Source organism: Natator depressus, chromosome 14 (assembly GCF_965152275.1).
Source record: "Natator depressus isolate rNatDep1 chromosome 14, rNatDep2.hap1, whole genome shotgun sequence".
In the NCBI taxonomy this organism is placed as follows: domain Eukaryota; kingdom Metazoa; phylum Chordata; order Testudines; family Cheloniidae; genus Natator; species Natator depressus.
Genome location: NC_134247.1, coordinates 22,692,531 through 22,714,250, shown reverse-complemented (window position 1 = coordinate 22,714,250; position 21,720 = coordinate 22,692,531). Strand labels below are relative to the sequence as shown.

At 43.2% G+C, this 21,720-nt stretch overlaps 2 protein-coding genes across 4 annotated transcripts in view; one reads left to right on the top strand and one right to left on the bottom strand.

Moving 5' to 3' along the window:
- STX8 (syntaxin 8) overlaps positions 1 to 21,720 on the bottom strand; it is a 355,548-nt gene that overhangs the window by 68,199 nt on the left and 265,629 nt on the right. The window lies entirely within an intron of this gene.
- NTN1 (netrin 1) overlaps positions 1 to 21,720 on the top strand; it is a 200,932-nt gene that overhangs the window by 104,877 nt on the left and 74,335 nt on the right. For 2 of the 3 annotated variants that reach the window (XM_074972026.1, XM_074972027.1), the window contains one exon: positions 18,554 to 18,703. The exons of the other annotated variant lie outside the window; for it this stretch is intronic. In XM_074972026.1, coding sequence (XP_074828127.1) covers positions 18,554 to 18,703 — 150 coding nt within the window. The remainder of the gene's footprint in view (positions 1 to 18,553; positions 18,704 to 21,720) is intronic. 3 annotated transcript variants of the gene reach the window in all.

The following is a 21,720-nucleotide window of genomic DNA, read 5'->3' as shown; positions in this document are numbered from 1 at the left end:
AAGCTGAGGACTTTGTTGAAGGTTGTGCTAAGTGTTAAGATTCTGTTCTGATCCTGCACCACTCTTTTGCATGGGCTGTCTGTACAATGCTTTTGTTTCACAACTTAAAGGGAGCATCACCCATGTTTTCTTCTTGCTTTCTTCTACAAAGACATTTGCCACTGCCAGAAGTAGGATGCGAGATGTGATGGACCAATGATCCGATGGGAACACCTGTGTTCCTAAGCTCTGTTCCTAACTGTCCCATGTTTTAGAGTCAGATTTACCTCCTTTCCACTCAACTGGATGCTTAGTGCTGGTCAAACCTCAGAAGAAGGCTCAGATCGCAGGGCCAATAAGGAAATGCACACGACTGGATAGGTATCTTATACTTATCAAATCACAGGAACATCAGCAGTGACAGACTGAAACACACCACAGGTCCGTCCAATCCAGTACCCTGTCTTCAACAGTAGCCACTGCCAGCTGATTTGGAGGAAAGTTCAAGGAAATCCAGAGTGGATAATTGTGGAATAACATGTCCACAGTTAAAGTCACTCCTAATCCTCATTCAAAGGATGGTCTGAAGCAGGAATGTTTATTTCCCCCTTCCAGAACCCTTAGCCTGCTTTTTTATTCAGTTGTTTGTTTTGCTTTTTAAATCCTTACTATTATAACTCTGGACACTGTTGTTAGCCCTATAAATGTCTAGTCCTTTCTTGAATCCTGTGAAGCTCTTGGCCTCGGTGATATATTGTGGCAATGAGTTCCCCTGGACAATTGTTCACTGTGCGATGAAGAATTTCCTTTTATCGATTTTTAATTTGCCGCTTTCCAATGTCATGGAATGTGCCCTTGTTCCTGTACTATGAGAAATGGTGAATGGACGTGCTGGACCTATTTTCTGTGTGCCATTCAGTATTTTGTATATCTTATGTCCCTTCTTAGTCATCTCCTCTTTAAAGTAAACAATCCCAGTCTTTGCAATCGATACCTTGGTTTTTCCATGACGCTTATCATTCTGGTTACCTCCTTTTTGTCTTCTGTTTCCTTTCTGAGATGGGATGACCAGAACAGAGCAGAGTTCCCCAGGTCAGAGCTAACCACTGATTTATATAATGGCATCATAATATTTCTGTATTATGCCATCCCATTCCTTATTCATCCGAACATTTTGTTTACTTTTTGGACTGCAGCTTCACGCTGAGCAGAGGTTTCCATGTAGATGGTCACACTGATGCCCAGGTCTTTCCCCAGAGTTGTTAAATTAACCTAGAACTAAGTAAGGTGGTTCAAATTATTCGTTCAAAGGTGCATCACATCAACCAACACTGAATTCCATCAGATATCATGCTGCCTACTCACCTAGCTTGTCTAGATCCGTCAGGAGTTCTCACAGTCTTCTCCATTCTTAACTAACCTCCATAATTCTGTCTCACCTGCAACCTTTTTGCATCTGCAAAATTAGGCAAGAAATCACCCATCTCTAGTCATCTGTCTTTTATGATTGCAAGTTGCTGACATCAAAATGTTACATCATGAAACTGAACCTAGAGGCAATACTTAGATATGCTGAAGAAATTGCTTCTGTCTTACTCCCAGCTTCCTGCACAGCTCTGGTTCTGATGCCTTTCATTGTCAGAATTTTCACCACGCTTTGGCCTCAGCAGGTTGAGGAGAGGGACAAATTCTGCCCTTAGATGCATGCCTGGAGCTCTCATTTCCTTTGGAGGGAGTCACCCTGTGTGCCTGAAACAGAATTGGGCCCAAAAGAGTCACCCTCTGTTATAAAAGTTCTCCCTTTTTCCTTTCCCTTCCTCCTTGAAGCTGAATCTAAGTCTGATATTAAGACAAGAGATGAGCCCAGTCCTCAGTGTTTGGATGAGCTTGGATCTGGTGCTTGATCAGCACAACTTCTGATGAGGTCTCCCAAGAACTCCTGTTACTACAGTCAACTGACCCAAAACTTCCCTAGTGTTGATCTGCAGAGCATAGACCCTGTTTTCCTACAGTGCTCTACATCGAGGTTTGGAAGAATTAGACTGTTATCAGTAAATGTCAGTAACCATTGATTTTTACCGTACCTATACCAACCAACAAAAACTATTCCCATCGATAATCACCAAAATTTACTGACAGGCAAAGTAAGAAAAATGCTACTTGAGAACTCATTACCATTTGATTGAAGGATATTTACTTTGCGTATTTTGATATGCGATATTGTCACTTTGTGTTGTAACTTTAACTTTTAGAGTCTCAGCATTTACTGTTCTTGTATAGTTATTATCTGCCCCCATAATTTCGCATACCTGTGAAAACTTAAATAGATTAAAAAATTAAAAATGCTTCAAAATAAGCATTGCTATTATCCATTGAAATGACACAAAAATAACAAATTGGATTCTGCCAAGCCTAGTTACACCTTCCCTGAGATTCACCATGGTGTGCACTTACTTTATCTAATCTAGCTACCTGTTTATACCACCCTCATCACTGCAGTGTCTATGTCTGGGTATTCCAGTTCCATGTGGCCAAGTAGGTTATTTAGTTTTTGACAGGGTTACAAACGTCTAGCACTAGGTCATAGTTTTATTTATAAATATTGTCATCAGAAAAACAAATTCAGTGAAGGAACTGAATTACAGAAGTGCCAGACCATCCCATTGAAGGTTTCCTTATATAACAATATAACTCCTATACGTTTTATACAGTCATTGTCCAAACCATTGCTGCAGGTTTTATTGTAAAATGAACTCCCTCTTTGGGAGGGTTGTGTCACTGGCTAACCATTTGGCATTGGGCAGGTCACTTCACCTTAGGTTCTGTGTCTGTAAAGTGGGGATGATCATTTTTATGCCCCTTTTGTAAAGCACTTTGAGAGCCTCAGATGAAAGTACTAAGTATGATTGAGCTTTGAAGTTATTTTTAACCAATTGAGAAGGTATTGGTCCCAATTCAGCAAAACACTTAAAGCCCATACCTGTTCATCACAGCACTTAATATGCACAACTTTAAGTGTATTTGCTTTAATGGGACTTAAGCACTTGCTTAAAGTTAAGCAGGTGCTTATGTGCTATGCTGAATAGTGATGATTTGCTGAATCAGGGCTACAGTGAAGAATTTCTATTGCTCTGCACAGTTACCTAGATGCTTTCTAATACTTTCAAGCCAGATGAGACCCCATGAGAAAACCTCAATCTTGTTCTCCCCTTGGTGCATGTGTTCTGGTTCTAATGAAACATAATCCACCTTATCATTAGCAAGAAACAAAAGCAAATACTGGAAACTACACAGGCTCTTTTCTCTTCACAACCAACAGTGACCCACTGTCTCCACTGAAGTGCGTGGCTGTGTTGAAAGGTGTGTGTTTGAGATCTGCTCCCCAGGTTTGCTACGAACCATAGAGAACATGACATCATTTTGTATTTTTAATCTTTGTTTAGCTAAAGCTTTCAGTATTTTCTTTCTTCGCTGAACACTAATCCTCCCTATCTCTTACCCTGGGGGTGTCCCTGTGTCAGTGCTTGTTCTAAGTTCCTTTGCAAATTCACTGAACTTAGGTCAGAATCCTGCTCCTCTCTGACTTCCTTCTCTCCCTGGCCTCAGTTCAGGACAACATCTCTATGCAGAACGGCACTTAAGCACATGCTTAAAGTTAAATGCTATTCTGAATTGGAGCCAGTATGTTCAGAGAACGTCATACATATAGGGCGAGCGGAATGGCAGAGACCAGGGCTTTGCAAAAGCCATTTCCCCTTGAAGGAACATGAGCTGGGTGATGTTCTTTGCCACGCACACCACAGACTGAAAGCATCTGCCTGCTGCTGCACAAGTTCCCTGCTGCTGCACAACCTTAAACGCCAGATCCTCACCAGTTGGCCCAGTAATTCATTACCAAAAAAAAAAACAAAAAAAACCCCATGTCTATGCTTGTGTGATAACATCACAGTGAAGTCACATCGATGCCAGAAATCACTTCAGCTGTGGATGGCTTAAGGCTCCAGGGAACCAGTGATTTCACATACTGCTCCCACCCAGCCTCCATCCTGGTATAATTTTATTTCCTTTAAACCCTTTTAACTCTTCAGATGAGGAGGCTCTTTCTGGAACTCTGGCTTTGCAGATTTCGCCCTATGCAGGCCTGGAGCTCTGAGGTTTCGTTTCTTTATGGGGGAGAGGGAGTACAAGGCAATGAGTTAATTTCTAAACCAAGGTATTGCTCCAGAAGACCATGCCATATTTAAAGCCGTCTTTCCACAGTGTTCTTCAGCAACACTTCCCTTTCTTCTGGGACATCTCTCTTGAAGATTCAGAAATTTCTGAGACTGTCTTATATCCCTTGTGTCAAATTTAAAACAGATAGAGCTTAGGGGAGGGGGAGGACCAGGAACAAGATGGGGCCTTTGAAATCCCTTCGAAAAGGCTGAGAAGACATCTGGACATAAACAAGACGGTATCTCACTGGAACAATGTCTGACCTCCGGTGCAGTTCCCAGAATGTTGCTCCGACATGTCCGGTCGACTTCCCTAGTGAAATCTCCGAAGTCGGAGTGTGCCCAGTTACATCAGAAGTATTCCCAGTCCCCCTGCTTTTTGATCATATCTCAGCCTAGCAGCAAGGCACATGTGTTTGAGTGTCCTGCCTGCTGGAGCGCAGACAGGCTGCTCTTCCACAGATGCTCTCTCAGTAATAGCATCGGCATTTGGCTTTCAGGAATGAGCTTTTTTCATTCAACAAAATAAAAGCAGCAGGATGCACAGCAACAGTCACGTGAGCACAGCCATGGTGGAGAAGAAATCTAGAGGAAGCTGCTTTGCACTGAATAGAAATACCCTTTACAGCTAGCCCTGACATTTTTGGGGGGAATGAAGGACCAGGGATGGGTAAACAGGATTGAGAAACACGGACCTGAACAATTACAGGGCTAACATAAAACTAATATTCTGCATCCAAAGCACCTCCAAAAGGAACAAGGACTGCACTAGAAACTTTGGGGGAAATCCTGGCCCCACTGAAGTCAATGAGAGATTTGCATTTGACTTCAGTAGGACCAGCCTTTCATCCTACATATGTAAGAAGAGATTTTCAATGTTGCTTAAGGGCTTTAGGAGCATGTCTCTGACTTTATATGAGCCTTGTGCTCCTCATTCCCCTAAGCACGTTAAAAAATCTCCCACATAATCATGAAAATAAAGGGAAATCTATTTAAATATATAATTAATATATGTTTTTAAATATATTTTAAGTTGGGCTCCCAAACCTGTATTTAGGCTCCTAAATAAGAGAGACCTGATTTTTTAAGCATGCTTGGCACATGCAGATCCAAAAGACTGCGAAAGGCATTGTGTGTTCTTGGCGCTTCAGAAACTCAGGCCATTTTTAATTCAGTGCTTAAAAATAGATTTAGGAGCCAAACTTCCGGCACCCAGGTTTGAAAATTGTGGCCTTTATATTTAATTCTTTCATCAAGAACACATTACAAAATGAAATGTTAAAGGCAGGTTCTGGCCCAGATTTTCAGAAATGACTAGTGATTTTGGGTGTAGACATATTGAAGGGCCAACTTGAAACACCATAAAGGAGACCAGATTTTCACAAAGTGCTGAGCACCTGCCTCTGAAAATCAGTTCTCCCTCAGGTGTCAAGTTGGGCACCCCAAATCACTAGTCACTTTTGAAAACCTGGGACTTCATGCATATCTAGGAAAAAGGGAGAGAAAAAAGTAGACCTAGGCAAGAAATGGTTTTCTTGTCCCATGAAACACTGAGATATCGAAAAATTTTCTGGTCCCAAATCAAGATGAAAAGTTGAAATCCTCAAAAATATTTGCAAACAAACGAACAAAAGAATGGTTCAGGCCAATCAAACCCTTTCATCATTTTGATTTTTGACCATTTTATTTTTTTTTACTATAATTAGCTTAAATTTCACACTAGAAAACCAGAATTTTTTGTTGTGCATTTGTTGAAACAAAATGTTTTGACAAGTTTGAAACTATTGCCAAAATGTTTGTGAGCTGAAAAATTGGTCAAAACTGACCCTTGTCCATGAACTGTTTCGGTTTCAACAAACCGGCATTTTCTGATGAAAAATGTTTTGTCAGAAAAGTCCCAATGAGCTCTAGAAATGACTTAAGTAGTGGGTCCGATCGGAACATTTCTGCAGGCCTGCTTCCCTTTCTCTCCAGCACTGGAGGAGCTCCCTGCTCTCCACAGTCTGCCCTGTACTGTTGCCAGAGTTTTCTCATCCTCTGTGCTTAGCAAGTACGCTTTGATCAATAAGCCAAAGAGAGTGAAGTGCTGTGTTTGGAACAGCTGCATGATAGCAGCAACAGAACGCAAGCACTTAGGTCACGTCTACACTACAGCGGTACAGGTAAGTTGCAGCAGCTGTGCTGTTGTAGCAAGATAGGGCTTGTCTTCGCTACTGCATTGCATTGGCACCGCTGCATCAATGCAGCTGCACCGATGTAGCGCGTGTGATGAAGACGCACTATAACTACTCCACCTCAAGGAGAGGCGGAAGCTGTGTCGGCTGGAGAGCATCTTCCACCAACATAGCGCCGTGCAGACACTGCTTTAAGTCGATGTAACTTACGTCGCTTGGGGGGTGGTTTTTTCACACCTCTGAGTGACGTAAATTACATCGACTTTAGCGGTAGTATAGACAAGCCCTTAGTATAGATGCTTCCTACATCGACGGAAGGTTCTTTTTCCATCTATGTAGGTAATCCACGTCTCTGAGAGGTGGTCGCTGGGTTGATGGAAAAATTCTTCCATTGATCTAGCCACGTCTACACCAGGGGTTCGGTCAACCTAACTATGTCGCACAGGGCGCAAAATTTTTCACAGGCCTGAGTGACATAGTTTGGTCGATCTAATTTTTAAGTGTGGAGCAGGCCATAGAGATCAGCACAAAATGAAGATTTTTTTCAGCTCTTCATTACTGAAAATGTCAGTAATACGGAGATCATTGTTGCCAGGTTGTTGTGGGTGGGGACTTTAATATGATGATCATCGCTCGTAGGCAGTTGGGCATGGGCTTTGTTTGCAAGCTCCCTAATAATTGTCCCATTGTTCGCATCTCCAAAGCTAGCGCATGCCATGAATGACCAAAGACTGGATTTATTACAGTTGTTCAAATCCTTATTCTGGATTAATTTAATTTCCTGTTCCGTGGGGGTTTTGTGGAACCTGCCTGGTGGCATGTCACAGAGAAGATGCCCAGTACAAGGACTGAGTTGTGACGTGATAAATAAATTGGTATAAGGCCACTAACAATGCTGCCCTGAGCTCTAGTTCCATAAACAGGAAATTAGGGCATTGATACACAGCACAGTAGCAGGTACGCTTTGAAGTGGAAAGGAACTATTTGATTTTACCTGATAAGGAAGTGACTTAGTATTTCTGTTGGCCAGAAACCTTGGGATCTCCTAAGCGATGCGGAAAGGAGCCCAGATGATACTGTACTAAACTCAAGGAAATAGATATTCCTTTGCAGGGGTAATGTAGCTGAATTCTTCTGCTAAAATGATCAGCAGTAAATTAGTTAACAATGTTGGTAGTTAAATAGTCATCATTAGTGTTCAGAGTCAACACACTGAAGCTGCTATGACATTTGCTGAAGTCTCCCCCCTGCAGTGAACAGATCTGGTTGGGGAGGGATGTGGCCAGGGTTGCCAAGGGATGTGACGGATTGGTGCATTCCCATGGGCAGCCAGCTTCCACGGAGTTCTCTCCACAACATAATCCGCCTTTGCTGGAAATCCTAAGGGAGAGCTGTCTGCTTCCCGAAAGGTGAATCACCCTGGAGGTGCAAGAGTCCAGCTAGGGTATTGTAAATCATATTTCTTTGCACCATCTTGAATGTGTCTAGTGTTCAAAGTGAAACTGTGTGGATGTTTGATCTGGGTGAAATGTCCCTGAATCTCCAAACAATGTGACACTTTCCTGTTCTGGGATTTTACTGCAAACCTAAAAGCCAAAAGCAATTCACCAAATCATTTACCAAGGTTCAGAATCTTCTGGAAAATGGGTGGCTGAATTTTGAGGCTGGGGTCAAGTTTCAGATGAACATTTACCTTATCATGGCTTTCGGTGGAAATCATGCAGATCTCAGTGGTTTCATGGACCTTCAGTCCCCAACCAGGTGAATTTAGTAGAATGAGGCTTTACTGATATGTGAATTACTAAATATGATATACCAGATGGATTGGACCCAATATCTCAATAATTCTTCTGCCGTTCCAGATAAAGCTCATGGGAAACCAGACTTTCTGATCCACGGGATAGTCTGACATTTCAAAATTTGTTTTCATTCTGAATTGGAACAAAAAGCCAAAATTTCAAAATTTCCCACAAAACAAACATTTAGAAAAATTGATTTAAATGGCGCTTAAGCACATATGTAAAGTTAAGCATGTGCTTAAGTGGTTTCCTGAAACAGGATACTTTCCTGAATTGGGCCCTTACTCACTACCCACTGCAAAGGAATAGATATTTCTCTGGGCTCAGTTCAGTATTTAATTTGACATTTTACTGCTCATCACAAAGCACAGAACATGTCATTCGAAACCCGGGGTTTTACGTCTGGAACTGGAAGGTCTGAAAGCTGTGAAGTTATCATTGCAGATATGGTGCAACATGAAGAAATCCAACACATACCAGGAAATCAAGTCGTCTTGTATCCATTGAAATGGGCTTTGTATTGTTCTCAGCACATTTGCAAAGAAACAAGTTCCTTTAACACAGGAAGATGCTAATTCTCAAAAAATGTGAAGTCCTTTCACTCTCCCAAAATGTCACACTTGACAAGAGAGAACCCTGGAAATTTGTCCTCCTGTTTTCTTTCAACACACATGCGTTTGGACATTAGCAGCTGAGAATACCTGTGACATGTAATGGCTGCTTGGTGACCTGCCACAAGCCAGACAGATCCTAACAAGTTCTAAAACTTTTCAAGGGAATAGCTCTCTTTCTTTCTCACTCTCTCATTCACAGCCCTGAGTTTTGCTTTGAGTTTTTTATTCGAAAGCCTGAAAACTCCATTCTAATCTCAGTTGAAGCATAAAGACAAAATAATGCCTATACTCAGTCAGACCAGTGATCTGTCTAAATACAGAATCATGTCTATAGTGGTGGCCAGTATTGGATCAGAGGAAGATATAAAACCTCACAACAGACAATTTTGCAATTACCCATGCCTGTGGGGGAAATTTCTTCCAATCGCCAGGCAATTAGTAGTTGGCTTGTGTCCTGAAACAGGAGGTTTGTATATCCCAAGTATATATTTTAATCCTAGCTAGTGCAACTGCAGATGTTCTTAATCTAATCCTGCTGTTGGGCCTTTGCCATAATGTCTTGTAGCAGTGAGTTTCACAAGTTAATTATGTGCAGCACAAAAGAAGTGTTTTGTTTTATCATTTAAAATACGTTGCCTTTTAATTTCATTGAATGCCCCCTTATTCTTGGATTTTGATTGACCTTCCATATTCTGTACATTATTTGCCATTCCTCAATAGTGTTTTACTCATCTTCTCACTAAACAATCCTAATCTTTTCCATCTCGCCTTGTGTGGAAACCTTTCTATGCCTTTTATTGATTTGGTTGGCTGCCTCCATTCCTGCTTTTTTGAGATGAACACAGTATTCCAGGTAGGACATTCCATTGATTTAGATGATAGTATGATACTATATTCATTTTTAGTCACTGTCCCTTTTGTAATACTACCTAATATTTGGTTTGCTTTTCTGACCTCCACTATACATCAGCCAGATGTTTTTCACTGAACAGTCCTCAGTGACTCCTAGATCTTTTTCCTGTGTGGTTATGCTTAATTTAAAACCCTTCAGTATGTGTGAGTAGTTCACTGTGTTCTTTCCAATAATGCATTTGCTTTCACATTGAGTTTCATCTGCCATTATGTTGCCCATTCACCTAGCTTGGTGATTAGGCCTCTTGGAGGTTCTTCACAGTCGTCTCTAGTCTTGACTGACCAAAATAAATTTGAGTCATCTGCAAACTTTGCAATCTCCCTTCTCACCCAGTTCAATAATAAATACAATACAAGCAACACAAGACCATGTAGACTGAAGCACCTCACTGTTAATTTCTTTCCATGTTGAAAAGTGACCAACCAAATCATGCATTCCTACTGTTTTCTGTCTCTTAGCCAGTTTCTAAACTTTCACAGAACTTTATTCCTCACTCAATGACTCTTTGGTGATTAATAGTAATTAATAGCAGGTAATTAATAATAATAATATCAACAATAGCAGACTCTTGTGAGGGACTTTGTAAAAGACTGTTTGAAATCCGAAATAAATAATATTGACTAGTTCTTCTTTTCCCACTGTTTTGTTGACTCCCTCAAGGAATTGAAATAGATTGGAGAGGTATGGTTCTCCTTTATCAAAGCCACTCTGGTTGTCCCTGTCATGTGATGTTGTTGTTTTAAGGAGTTTACCAGTACAGACGTAAGACCAACCACTCTGTAGTTTCCAGCATCACCTCTGCTGAGTTTTTGAAAGATACAGATAGCATCAGGTACTCTTGTGTCCTCCACGATATCAGATTTTAATGAGAGATTACATCTTTTAGTTAGTAGCTTATCCACTTCATTCTTAAATTCCTTCTGCCTCTTGGACATACACCATCCAGTCATGATGACTTGTTACTGTTTAAATTATTAGTTTGTTTCAACATCTTGTTTTTCATACTGAAGCCTCTGACAGTGCCCTGAGTTTATTACCTGCAGAAAGTAGACCTGCGATAAGCATTTCCTCAACATTCTCTTCAGTGAAGTCTGACCAAGCTTTGTCTGATCTAGGCCAGTATAAAAACTCCTGAGTTTTATATGGTTTCCACCTGTCAGCAAGGGCCCACTTGGAACTCAGGTCCCAGAGTCTCTCTTCAGCCTGGCCCAAGTTTGGTGAAAGATTCACACCCCTCCAGAAACCTAGTTTTGTGCTTAGTTATAAAGATTGTTGCACAACTCTGCATATTTTCAGATCCTGGGATGAGCAATCTCCTCTCCCCTCTCCCCTATGGATCTCTGTGGGATATTCTGTACTCCTTTAGTGTCTGTGTTGTCCATGGAAATTCTATGCATGGAATGACTGCAGAATCTGCAGGCCAGGTCCTACGTAACCAGTGAGGATCAAATGCAAGAATTTTACCCTAATAATGTTCCCTATTCCTTTTCAGTCTCATGCTACAAAACAGAAAAGTTTTGGGAGACACTTAAAGAAAGGGAGTTCTGAAATCCATTCAGGATTTGCCCTCCGTTCAGGAGGTCACAGAAGACAGGCTGAGATCTCATGCTGAAGAGAATCATTGGGGCCCACTTGATAGGGCCCCTAAGGAAGTCGGGGTTCCATTCCAGGCTCACTGACCTTCTGTGAGACCTTGGGCAAATCCCTGCCCCGTCTGTGCCTGTGTTGTGCTCACGTCCAAAATGAAGATAATGCTACTGATCTTCCTTTGTAAGGTGCTTATAAGAGCAAAGTATAATTAATGCTGAAGGAGACCTAGTGGTGAGAGTAGACAGCCAATGAGACATGAGTTGATTATGTGCAGTGTTGTTGTAGCCGTGTTGGTCCCAGGATATTAGCGAGACAAGGTGAGTGAGGTAATATCTTTTGTTGGACCAACTTCTGTTAGAAAGAGAGACAACCTTACCTCACCCACCTTATCTCTCTAATGAGTTTACTGTGTGATAGGGCTATAAATATGACAAAAGCAGATTTCGACAGAATATGCAAAAGTATCACATCACGGGAGAGGGAGGTGGTATTGCTATTTATTTATATGGTGCCCACAAAGTCTTGCGGTGCTTTACAGACACACCCCTCTCCTGTAAGGTCCCTACCTTTCGGGCCTGATTCTGTGAGTCTTACTCATCATGAGCAATCTTTATTCACTGAAGCCGTCCTATTGCAATCAATGGAGCCATTCCTGTGGATAAGGATTACTCATAGGATGGAGGACTTGCAGGCTCCTGCCCTATATGAACAATACATGGGCCCAAAGGGGAGGAGAGGTGGCATGCACAACAAAGTGTTTTGTCTTCCACTCAGAACCCTTGCTGGATTTGCCTTATTGCATTTAACCCTTGCCTAGCTACTCTTTGTGCTGAACAGTGTTTTCCCCAGGAATTGAAATTAGGGGGAGTGTTCAAATTTACGGGGGGTCAGGGCCGACGAGGGGTGAGACCGTGAGGGTGAAGGTGGGCTGTATGGCACCATAGTAAAAACTGAAAAATGTTTCATGACCATTTTATTAGTTTTTAAAATCATCACACAAATTAAAGTTGGCTACTCAAGCCTTCTATGAAGCACTACATCTACATCCTTCTTGGTTTCTTGTTATAATTTTGTACAACTCTGTTAATAAACTTCTTGAATGCAATGCATTCATCTTTGGTGGCTTCTCATACGTCCGGTACTTCCATTCCTTTAATTGATATGCTCATTAGTTTATTCACATGATCAGGCAGAAGGCGACTTCTTTCAAAACACAAAATTCTATTCAATGATGAAAAAGAATGCTCAACTGTAACTGTTGTGACTGGGCGTAGCAAGAGATGAGTTCCTACTTCTTTCAGCCCAGGAAACATAGCATAAAGATCGGGTCGAGCAACTAGTGATGATAAAAAAGAAGTTGAAGTCAAATCTTCATTCATTCGTTGTATGATATTCCACTCGGTGTTCAAATTCTCTGTTCTGTCCTGAGCACATGGCTGCCCCATTGCTGGTAGTGCCTCACTCCACTCAGCTGTCGGTGTTTTATAGGACAGGAATCTGTAAAAGCTACGTAGAGGTTGAGTAGAATCTAGAAGTCGCTGTTGTCGATTTTTAAGAATCAAGTCTGTGTACTTTTTCAGTTGTCTTAACAAACACTTCTTGTCCTCTTCACTTAAGGATTCAATATAAATGCCTTCATTAGTCAACTTCTGGACTGAAGTCTTTGCTTCTTCCAGTACTTTTTCAATGCATAGCTCTCTGATTGATCCAAATGTAGCTTCTATTGCTAGACAAAGATCTACTACTGTTGTAGAAGATGCCTGGATGGCATTGTTTAATGACCCAAGTGGTTTCAACAGTAGACTTACAAGAGAGAGAATGGCAATAGTCTTCTCTGAACGTAATGGCAAAAGTAATCCACCAGCCTCACTACTTAGATCCATCCCATCTTCGTAGATACTTTCCAAAGCCAGTAATAATGGCTGGAGTAATTTTAAGACAACAGCCAAGGATCGCTCATGAGAAAGCCAGAGGGTTTTCCCAGGTTGGAGTAATCTGAACTTCAGTCCCAGTGTATCTTCTATATTTTCCAAGATATTCAGTCTTTTTGGACTCCGGCTAAAAAAAGAATATAATGAAGACATTAAATGTATAGCTTTTAAAATGTTTTTTGAAGAGTCTGCAGCTCGTACTAGCGCTAGTTGGAGTAGATGGGCTCTGCAGTGTGTATAGGAGAGACTAGGGTAACACTTTTTTCTGAGCAAAGCTTGTGCTCCACCATGTCTTCCAGAGGAGTTTGCAGCTCCATCAAATGCACAAGCAGTCATCTGTTTGGGGTCCAATTGACAAGCATTTAACTCTTCTAAGATGTGGGTTGTCACAAATGCAGCCAATCTGTCTTCTATAACTTGAACATCTAAAAATGCATGTACTGGCCTACCACTGACATCAAGATAACATACACAATGACTTAATACTTGATGACCATTTGCACTGGTGCATTCATCAGCCATGTATGCAAATTTTCTGTGAGAGTTCTTCACTTTTTCAACTGTTGAGTCTCTCACTTTTGCACCACATGCGTCTAGCCGGTCAATTGAGTTTCTTGCAGAAAGACAGTGAGCATTTGCTGGTCTTGTTTGGAACCAGTGTTCAACTTCAGGATGAACAAATGACAATGCATTTAACATTGGCCTCCAGTTTGTAGTGTGTGGTATCTCTTGCCTAAATAGAAAGTATTATACCACAGCCATGTTTGTTCGCATGAACTCACCGGTGTTGTCCTTGGTCAGTGGAGACTCAGAGTTCAGAGATGTTTTCACATAAGTTCACCTCCCAGGTGGGGAGCAAGAAGGCACCTTACTCATTCCTCCAGCTGCTCACTGTTCGCTCTGGCCACTGTTGTTCGTTGTGCCACTGTTCACTCCATCACTCTGCTGCCAATGGCCCTGCGCCATCACCTTCTGCTGCCACCTGCCACTGTGACCTCTGCTAATTGGTCTCTTGAGGTTCCATCCAGCTCTCAGTGATTTCAGCTGAGCTCTCACTGGGGGAACCTCGCTGCTAGTATAGGCTGGGCCGTCTCTTCCACAGAAACACTGTCCCACAGCAGGTCTAAGTACTTAGACCTGATTTCAGCTTAGTGGTCACTTAACAGAACAAAAGACTCTCTATGGAGCCTAATCAGCTCTGTCTTTAAACAATGGAGAGGGGCAGGTCAAATAGTACTTGTGACTCAGGCAGACCATCAAGCCAAACACCTGTCCCCAGCCTCTCTCTTGATGCCCTCAATCAGCACAGGCTAAGTAAAGTTCTACTGCCCTGTACTCATACAGTAAGAATAACAACATTTACCCCCCTGCATTCAAGTGATTTGTAGCCCAACCCCAGACAAAATCTATCACTTGGGCAACACAGCTCTATCTGCTGGATACCTAGGTAGATTAGGTGTGAATGTAAATACAATCTGGTCCTGAAGCCTTTCTCCCTAGCCCCCAGCTCATCACTAGCTGTCAGGGAGAGCTCATTTAGACTTTCTTACAAATCATAATTTGAAATTATTAGGTTGGCCAACATCACCAAAATGAATGCACTGACATGGTCATAAAAACAACAGCTGTATAAGGAAGCTAGTCTGTGTTCATACTTTTCAAATCTATTATACTTTTTCAGATACACGTATTTTATGATACACTTTATATGCTTTTAAAGTGTATATTAATGTTTCAATTTCAATTCAAATTTCCAAACAATCACTAAATTGGCAACACTGCATGTAACTAGTTTACAAAACGGGAGGTGAGGGGGGTGGGGGGGGTGGTAGGGAAATCCCTGGTTCTGAACCCTGTCCTGTCTGCTAGTCTTTGATCTTTAACCTTTTCCTTATTCTGTATTTCTTTCAACCCTTTCCCAATTCCCTTTTTATTGTTTTCCTTTATAACCTTTTACAGTTTTAAACTATATCTTATTGCTGCCAACCCTTCCCTGATTTCTGAGTAGCTTGTTCCTGATACCCCTCCTCACACTGCTCCCTCCCCAGAAGAGACAGTCTGTCTCTTTTGATCTTAAGTCTGGATTGACAAAAATTTTCCATCAAAACTGTCTTTTGATGGAAAATTGGGGTTTGATTAAACTTAATGTTTCACCAAAAGTGCCTGCTTTCTGTGAAAAATTTTGACCTTTAGTTAAAAACCCACCCCACATCAGAGAAAAACTTGCAGTTTTCGATTTTTTGATTAAAATGTCAATTTCTGTCAAAATTTTCTGCAGGAAACTCTTCTCCCTCCCCACTTTTCCTGACCAGCTCTGCGAGAGGCCAGGGGGAGGGTGGCAGGTTACCCATCCTCCCAGCTGCCTCCCTGAGAGATTTTTTCCTCTGCCTCACGCTGCCACAAGTCCTTCAAGTGACTAGGGACATGAATAGAGGGAAGGTGGAAGGGGCATTTTCATCCATCCCAAATTTCAAGTAGAGGGGGACACTTGTCTCCCCTCCCCCAAACTCTCAGCCATGTAGACGTGGAAGTGGGGAGAAGGCATAGGGGGGAATAGAAGACAATGGTGCATCCTGCTGCACTCCCCCGCTCCAACCTGAACCGCTCCTTGATAGCTGAGGAGCAGCTTAGCAGTTCCTGGCGGTTGGCTCTGCCCGCAGCTGGGCAGCAGGGGAATGGCAGAGACGGCAGAGACGAGGCAGCTGCCCTTCTGCAGGCTGCCTACTTGCCCCTCCCAGAACTCCAAGGGGAAAGATGGGGGAGGGAAGAAAGAGGCTGCGGGGAGGGGAAGGAGGAAACTGAAGAGGGGGAGAGAGACTTCAGGGCAGAATATGGAAGCCAGAGAGGGTGGTGGAGGGGGAGTTTGCTGGCAGGGAAAGGAGTGGGGGTGGAAGGAATTTGATGGGGAAGGAGAGAGCCAGATAGAGGGGGGAAGGTGGAATTTGAGGGAGGGGAGGGCATTTCAGAGGAGAGCTGGGGCATGGGGAATTTGAGGAAGAAAAAAGAAGCCGGGGGGGGGGGAAGCAAGAATTTGAGGGTGGGGGGATGCCAGGGGAGGGGCAGGGGGATCTTGTGAGGAAAGCGGAAGGGCAGCAGGAATTCAGGTCTGTAGAGTCAGCTTTGTGCCCCACTCTTTTCCCCCACCCAACCTTGGGCCCAAATGACTCCCCAACCTGTTACTGAAATGGAGAGGGGCAGTTCAGAGAAGATTTGCCTCGATGGTGTCAGGACAGGCTGGGGCAGTTCCAGTGCCAGTGTAGGGGGTGTGTGTGCAGGGGTAAGGGGACTGTGGTCACTGCCTTCTTCTACTTGCCATGGCAGCTGGGGGCATTTCCAGGCTGCCACTGTCAGCGGATTCTGGAGGACAGCACCCCTCTATGCACTGGGGTGTGAGCCCTCCCTCTGGGACACTGTGCTCCATTCTGTACCCCATCCCAGGCGAGCCTGCCACACAGAGCAGGGGTAAGAGAGGAACAACAACATGTAGCAGGATGGAGGGACTGACTCCAGTAAAGCTGAGGCATTGACTATGTAACTTGTGGTTAAGAGATGACCGGCATGTATGTGTATGGGGAGGGGGGTCTGGATAACAGTCTAGATGTCTCAGAGGTGTTGTTCCAGTCAAGGACACTCCAGAATAGGCACAAACAAAGCACAGAAAATGGGGCTTGGGCAATGCGTTCAGTGAGACGAGTGGCATCGGGACAAACTGGTGGGAGTCACGAGGTTCCATGGAGCGAAGCTGCATGCACGGGATGGTCACTGGCTGTTCAAAAGGGGGCCATAGTGCAGATCGGAGCACAGAGTGTCCCAGAGAGACCTGGTCTCCCCTTGATCGGGTGAAGGGATCCAGACTGCCACATTGGGGAACAGGGATGCACAAGAGGACCTCCTGGATGGGCCCTCTCAAGAGTCCATGATTAGCACCAATGGGAGTTACATGCTCAAACTGATGCTAACAGGCTGGAGTCCTTGGCTGGAATTCAGCTGTACCACACACTCCCCTTCCCATACCCACTCAGTTCTGCTGGCCTTTGGGCATAGGAAGTAGGGACAGCCGTTGCCCTGCCCTCACCAAACGCCTCTGGTCGCTAGCAGCAAATGGGACACTCAGAGGGAGCAGGGTCTGTGCTTCTTAGGGGGATTGTGACTGGACCCTGCAGGAGAATGCTAGAGGAGGGAAGGAGAGCTCCTCACATCTTCCTCATCACTGCCCATCTCGGCAGGGCAGGCCACAATCGGGGCCTAAGTGTGTAGCATATGAAAAACAGGGACGTTAATGAGCCTCTGAGCCTGTATTCAGGAAGCGCTGTGGTGGTTACAGTCCCTGATGCTTTTTACAGACAGCTGCACAGTAAGTGACGTGGGAAAGTAACGTAGTGTCATTTCAAGTGCAGATTTTGCATTCCCTTTCGCGCCCTTCACACCTGCACTCAAACCTCCATCCACCTGAAATGGAACCGTGGGACAAGCCAGGAAGCGGGTACCCCAGGCTGGGAAAAAAAGACCAGGGCATTTCCTTCCTATGCCCACAGTACCAGCTGCAGGGGGTGCTGCTCAGCAGGGACAGGGTGAAAGGCAAAGTAAGAAAAGTAGGTTCTTACATAAGAGGTGAAATGAATTCAGAGCCTTTCTGAAATCAAATAGTTTCCAGCTAAAACCCACCCGGCAGATGTGAAACTCCTCTCAGAAGTCGTTCTCCTCTGTTAACGAACTGGCCAATTGCACATGCAGCGTGACTTTGCAGTGACCCTGGCACTGTGGATTCCTGAATCACCATGTTTATCTGCCTCTCCCTCCCCTGGCGCTCCCAGCCATGGGACCACCCTTCCCAACCCCAGAACCCCTGGAATTAATCAACTGCAACATCACAGGGTGGATGTCATCACAGCAACGCTCTAAAAGACCCCGTGCTGCCTCGGCTGCTCAGATCTGGAGGCAGATAAAGCCTCCACTAAACACTGTCCACTTGGTTTGACATAACTAGGTGCACGTTTTGCCTTCAGAACAGGTTTTGCCTTCGCCATGTCCTCAGCAACTGGATTGTGGGCTTGTTCATCCCCTCTGACTTGCCTAGTGACTGTTTAAATCAACCTCTAGAAATTGCCACCTTCGTTTCAGGTGGACGGGATTGCTGGCTACAGAAACGCAGTAGCGTTATATTGGACGGATAGCTGTGGAAACCTTGTGGCAATCGCTGCTGCTTCTGCCTAGTCCTGCAGCTCTAGTGTAATACTGTTTCATACCATAGGTGGCGCTCTTTGATATTGTTGCTAGATGACATTGTACATTTTCCCCCTCCCCCCCTCTGACCCTTTTGTTGTGTGTTCCCCCCACAGCATGCGATTGCCATCCCGTGGGTGCAGCTGGCAAAACCTGTAATCAAACCACAGGTCAATGTCCCTGTAAAGATGGTGTGACTGGCATCACGTGCAATCGATGTGCCAAAGGCTACCAGCAAAGCCGATCTCCCATTGCCCCTTGCATAAGTACGTGGACCACTCTTTTTGAAGTCTATAGCATAGTGGAATTAACCTTTAAAAAAGCCAACAGCAGCTCAGCCACTGAAACCCAAATGGGTTGAATGGTTACTAACACCAGATTTTACATGCTCAATTACCAGTGTTTAATTGAAAACACATTTGTGAACTCCTAGTTGGACAGATTGCATGTAGTGTGTGCATATATACCGTAAATATATGCACAGATTACATGCATATCATTTGCCACACTGGTTAGGTTATGTGAGTGCAATCTAAAACCCACTTAATCAAACAGCTGGGTGCTTTAAAAAAGGGCTTGATTTTTGCTTTGCAAATACTTCTGTAATGCAAAGGGTGTCCTGAGTGTTTATTTCCTTTGAGATGCCACCACAATCCTGGTTCCTATGGCAAATTGCTATGATGTTTTTCTTTCCTTGCCTTGTATTGTCAAGGCCCTTTGACTGAACCCAGCAGATTGCCTGGGTTCATTATTAACAGTTGCTGTCATCCTAAAAGCATATCGAAAGCAGCTGAGCGCTCTACAAGCACGCACACCCAGACTGTTAAATGGGACTGTACACTCACATGATCCAGCCAGAAATGTGGAACATTTGACATTTTTATTTGTCTTTTAAAGTTTTTATTAATCTTCTGATTTAAAATACACTTTAAAAACAACAACAGCAACAAGCACCAGGCTGCAACCTCCAAAGTTTTCTCCTTTTGTAAAACCCCAGCCCCCTTTTTATACCCTCTTGCAAACCAATCTTAGGGAGAGCCACATCTGCACAGCTAGCCAGTGTGTTCTATGTTTCAGTCGAATGCTAACCCCTAAGCTCTTCAATTGAACCATTCGCTGTGCTGCCTGTTGTCTTTGCTGTTGTTGGATAACTCTGTGCGTCTGTTATGTGCATATGGTTGTTTCAGTCCCTCCTTCTCTACTGCTGTAACAGAAACCAAATGTCAAAATTCTAACCTTAAAAAGCAAAACAAAAAAATAAAACCACAGTAGTCTTGGAAAGCAGGAGGGGCAGTAGACAGCAGCCTTCCTTGCCTGCTAACTTCCTGGTGTTAAGACAAAAAGGAAGATGAAGGTTGAAAGAATCAAGTCTTTATCAGAGACCATGGGTCTATTTCAGCATTGTCCATTCCCAATGTCTAGCTGAGATGATGACTGTTTCTAAGTATGGAGAGATACCCCTTTTCCACTTTTATTACTGAATCAAGTATGCATTCCATGGTGGGTTTTGGTCATTTGAGATTCATTCTTTCCCAAGTTGCAATGGGACAGCAGGAGCCAAAAGCAGATGCTTGTTTCCCAAGATGCCATAGTCTTGACACTCCAGTGTGCTTTGCAATGGATATGTGCAAAGGTTTATCACTACCGTCCCCAACAGCCATGGTAAATCAGAGGGTAAGTTGCTCCTTGCATCACCTCCTCTGGGTTGCATTGCGCTAAATAAAGACAGACAGAATTTCAATGTTATCAAAGTGAGCACAATGAGGAGCATGTTCATGCCAACTCATGGAATCAGCCTGCGAGACAGTCAGGTTGCTGGAGTATCAGCCTGCTAGAATGCTAAGCTGCTCTCTAGTGGCTGGATGTCTGGCTTTGCATATTCCTGGCATTTTAAAGAACATGCAGGCACTCTGCTCTGCCTTTGACAGAAAATCTGATGGTGCGTGAAGGCTTTTAAGCACTTCCACAGGAGATTTCTTTCCTTATTACTGGGTTTTAATTCTTTTTCATTGTAAAATATTGTTTTAAGGAACCCACACATTTTGGGGATACATTTTGAATAATTTCAGAGCTGAGGACTGGTTACAAATCCTGTTTCTATATGTATATATTGTCATGACAATTTACAATTAGTGAATATTCTTTACAATGGTGATCATGGGGAGGAAAGTATATTTTACTTGCCCATCAGTAAAAATTTCTTGCCCCAGGGTAAGAGGACAACTAGAATTTTGCAGGGCCAATTATATAATGAAATATACATATGCCAAATATATGCAGCCAAAACTGTTAAAACTTATATAAATTCTGCTCACAATGATCTCTGATTTTTTCAAGCACAGTTTCATCCTTAGCAAATGTCAAGCAGCATAATAGATACTTTGAATGCAGAGCAATGGTTTTTGTACTAAGCATTTTTTTCATGACACAGACAGGGAGGGAGCAGGTAAAGTTTGACTAGAACAGGTTCCTCCATCTGTCTTTAACTTTCTGATTTAACGCTCTGATTTACCATTGCCTATATTTTCCCCATTCAAAATCCAGTAGACTTCCATCTTTCATAAAATTCACAGCCCATGTAACAAACAGGAATACACTTACGGCCAAATATCCAACACAAACATTTGTATGGTTTATACTGATTTCAGAGGGAGCCACACAAGTCATGAAGAGAAAGATTTCAAGCCTTAGTATGTATGCTGTTTTCCCCTGGCTAAATTCTGCTCTCAGATTCACTTGGAGGATTTCGACTCATATTCTCTTCTGCTATCAGGATTTTCGCATATGCACAGAAATCCCAGCACTTTGCTCTAGATATGCAAAAGTTTTCATTCCATGTGCACTGAGGGAAGAATAGATCATCCCACTGCACTTACAATCATATCCTGCATTCCATCCTATTGACATCGCTGTGCTCAGTTAGAGTTGGTCATGCAGATCCGGGGCATTATAGGGCCTCATATATGTATGAAAATACTTAAAATCCGGTGACTAGGAAATTAAAGCAGGAAACATTTCACTAGCAATAGAGGTATTTGTATTTCCTTCGAGATGTGAGATAAAATGTCTGTCCCACCAAGGAGATACAATAAGGTGCATACATGACACATGGCATAGCCTACTGCACTGGAAATAAATGATTTGCAAAGATCACTTCCTGAAACATGCATCCACACAACAACTAAGCAGAAGAAGCAAACATTAGCATCGTTCTCTCTTTCAGTTTGTTTGACATAGGCTAGAATACGGTTAAAACTGGCTGCTTTAGCCCCAGGCCATATCT